At 62.1% G+C, this 3,534-nt stretch overlaps 1 protein-coding gene across 1 annotated transcript in view; it reads right to left on the bottom strand.

The window, feature by feature from the left end:
• SHH (sonic hedgehog) overlaps positions 1-3,534 on the bottom strand; it is a 13,169-nt gene that overhangs the window by 6,145 nt on the left and 3,490 nt on the right. Inside the window, exon 2 of the mRNA XM_025044914.1 lies at positions 1,267-1,528. Within this exon, the coding sequence (XP_024900682.1) occupies positions 1,267-1,528 (262 nt within the window). The remainder of the gene's footprint in view (positions 1-1,266; positions 1,529-3,534) is intronic.

Below are 3,534 nucleotides of genomic sequence, written 5' to 3'. Positions count from 1 at the left end.
ACCGCGGGGGCTCGCGGACAGAGGTGGCCCCCGAGGGGTCCGCGCGCGCGACCGCAGCCGCGAGCTGCCGAGAAGGGCGCGCCGGGAGGAAAGGACCCCCGCAGAAGTTGCCCGGCGGAGCCCCGCGAAGTGGGGGCGCCGCCTTCCCTTCCGCCCGAGACCCCTTCCCCGCAGTCCCTTCTACACCTTTTCTTTCTGTTGTGACAAGAAGCCACTATTTTCCTTACCTACGAAGTGTATGTCGACACTTCAAGTGTTTTTCTACTAACGGCTGCTATTAAAACACCGTTTGGGAGACAAACAGGCAAAACTGGGGGTGGGGGTGGGGAAGACACTGAGCCTCCGAAATTCGGTGTGAACCGTTCTGTTAAACGCGCCCGCGCCAGCGGGGAGGTGGCGGGCCGCGCAGAGCGGCCTCCGAGGAGGGATGCGCGCGGGCGGAAAGCGTTCCCGGCACAGCGAGCGGTTCCTCGCCAGCAACAGCGTGTGGCGTTGCAGGCCCAGGGAAGGGAGCTCACGGGCGCGACGGCCGCGCCGCAGCTGCAGGCGCGGATCTGCCTTCCCGGCCCTGGCTGCGCTCGGGGCAGCCCAGCTGGCTCCTGGCAGGACGGTGCTTCTGGGCTTGCGGCCTCCAGATGTTGGACGCGGTGACTACTGGGTTTATTACCTCCCGCCAGGCCTCTCCCCAAAGGCTTAGCCAGTGAGTTAAGTTAGCTTGGAATCTGCAGGCGCTAGTGGGGAGGGGAGAGGCACAGGGGCTTATCCCTGGACAGAACCTCCTGTCCTGGGGGGCGGGGTGGGGGGCGGGGAGGCCGCGGAATCTTAAGCCCGAACCAGAGGAAGGATTGAAGCCAGACTGGCCAGCCACGCAGGGCTGCAGCTTCCCGCCAGGAAACACCCCTCATCTTTCTTCCTTGTCTCCACCACCTGTAGTGGGGGCTCCGGAAATGGGTGCGGGCCGGGGAGGGGGGGGGTGGTGACTGGGAAAGCCATCCGCCCTCTGCATCAGGGCTCAGAGGACCTGGGGGCTCCTGTAGCCTTAAGGGGAGGGGCACGTCCTCGCTGGGAATGAGCTCTCCGGGGGTGGGTAGCCAGGACAGAAACGCCAGTCCAGTTCCCTCAGGCCCTGTCCCTCGAGTCCTCTGCCCATTATCCGCTCTCCGTGGGTGCACAGGTGCTGCCTCTGGGCAGATCTGGAGCCGGCGTGGGGGGCGCTGCTGGCACGGGGCGAGGGCGGGGCGGCGGGGGGGCGGGGCCGGGACTCACCTGCTTTCACGGAGCAGTGGATGTGAGCCTTGGACTCGTAGTACACCCAGTCGAAGCCGGCCTCCACCGCCAGGCGCGCCAGCATGCCGTACTTGCTGCGGTCACGGTCCGACGTGGTGATGTCCACAGCGCGGCCCTCGTAGTGCAGCGACTCCTCCGAGTGGTGGCCGTCCTCGTCCCAGCCCTCGGTCACGCGAAGCTTCACTCCTGGCCACTGGTTCATCACCGAGATGGCCAAAGCATTTAACTTGTCCTTACACCTCTGCCGAGAGAAGAGGGGGACCCGCAAACGTTACCATCCGGCCCCCCACCCATTCTCCGTCACCGTCACCGCTGTCTGGTCCCCAAGGACTAGGGCCGTGAGGAGAAGTAGAGGACGAGGCCTGGATGGGGCCTGGCCAGCTCGGGGTGGGGGCGGGGCGTCTGCTGGAGGAGCAGGTTGTCTGGGTGGTGAGCTGAGGGCCCCAGAAGCCCATGTGGCAGAGTCTCTACCGGGGCCTGGGGAGCAGATGGTGGTGGTGGTTTTTTTTTTTGAAACAAGTGCACTCATGTTTTCAGACAAGGACCCAAGAAGCCACCAGCCACCCGGGCCATGCACCCTCCCTTTCCCGAGGTGCTCCTCACCACCCCCACACCTGCCCCCTTGCTGGGGCTCCATTTCTGCTCAGTGTGCGGGGCTCCACCCTTCTCCCTGGGCACACACTCCCTCACCTGGAGGCCAGAGGGAGGCCCAGGGTGCAACTTTGCAGAAAACGAGGAAAAACACACTGTATACTTCTTAAGGAACTGAAAGCTTTGCCTTATCTCTGACCCCCCCTCCTGCCCTAGGCCTATCTGAGGTGAGAATTAAGCCATAGGTAGAGGGAGGTGGGGAGCTGATAGCAAAGCTTAAGGAGCGGGAGAGCCAGCGGTGAAAGGCGACCAGGTGAGTTATAATTTTCAATAAGGGCCAGGCCGGACGACAAACAGTCTTTATCTGGACAGCCACATTCCTTTGCCCCGTGGAACTTTCTGCCGGCTTTTCTGTGGTCTGATTGTGTCTCTTGTTTTCCTTAACCTGTTCCCTTCCCCCAGCTTGTTTTCTTGGCTCCAGTGCAGAGTGGTGTCCTGCAAGTTTGAAGTGCAAACTTCAGAGCTGGAGGGAGGGGGGTGGGCGAGAGGGTGGGGGATGGGAGCCAGGAAGGCCTGGGGCTTCGGAGCCCTTTGCCTTTGGAGAGTCTCCCCCTCACTGTCCCCAAACAGAAGGAAGCTGCGGGTAGGAGTGAGGAAGCGTGAGTAGGCGGGACACGCACCAGGGTGCGTGGGGCTGGGCTGGGGGCCTGTCCTGCGTGCCTGTTCTCCGGTCCCATACAGAGAAGGAGGCAATAAAAACAGCTGCATCACGTGTGTGCGTTTGTGTGGCTGCGCACTCCCTGGACGCTGGTCCTGCTGCCTGTGGCGTGCGGGATTTAGCAGAGGGGGGAATGACAAAGTTCTGACCGGGGCCACCCCAAGGGGCAGCGGATGACAATTTCAAGTTAATGTCTGCAAAGGACAGGGCCGGTCTCCTCCAGGCAGGCGGATGCTGGCATTGGGAGCCTGGTTACCGGGCTGGAAAGACGCCCCCCCTCCGCCCCCATCAAGGACCCTAATAATCGCGTGGGTGACTCTTTTCCTAAAGAGTGGGGGAGGAGCGCCCTTGCAGAAGGACCGCTGCCGAGTTTTAAGGGGATGTGACAGATTGCGCAACAGGAAAAGTCCTGTGTATTCGGCAGCAATAAAAACGCGTAACATGGTTGTAGAGTTAAATATACAACAAGTGCGGGGCGGGGAGCAGAAGGCGGGGGCGGCCCTGGTAACAGGTTGGCGCTTGAAGGTTTCTGGGCCTTCCAGCCGTTTTCTTCAAAAAAAAAATAAAAATAAAAATCTCGGAAAGGCAGAGTTGGAGTGAGGTCATCGTGAGGATTGAACGCGTTTTACATGAAAATCAATCAGTAAACCAGGGTCAGTTAAGAGCCGGGATGTGGAGCCGGCTGCGCAGGCGCACACCGCCGACACGCACACGCACACACACGCGTCCCGAGCCCCTGTCCCACCCCGGCTCCCATCTCTGGGGGGCACGTGAAGCTCTCAACGGCTTCCCCCGGGGCAGCTGGCGAGCGGGGAGGGCAGGATGGGGAGGATGCAGGACCACCCTCCCGGACCCTGAGCTGCGCCACTTCAGCAAGAGCTGAAGGACCCAGGCGAGGACGCAGGCCGAGGCAGGCCCGATCGGCGCCCCGCGCCCTC

Source organism: Pteropus alecto, unplaced genomic scaffold (assembly GCF_000325575.1).
Source record: "Pteropus alecto unplaced genomic scaffold, ASM32557v1 scaffold320, whole genome shotgun sequence".
Taxonomy (NCBI): Eukaryota; Metazoa; Chordata; class Mammalia; order Chiroptera; family Pteropodidae; genus Pteropus; species Pteropus alecto.
Note: the sequence above shows the minus strand (reverse complement) of the source record. Positions and strands in the feature narration are given on the sequence as shown.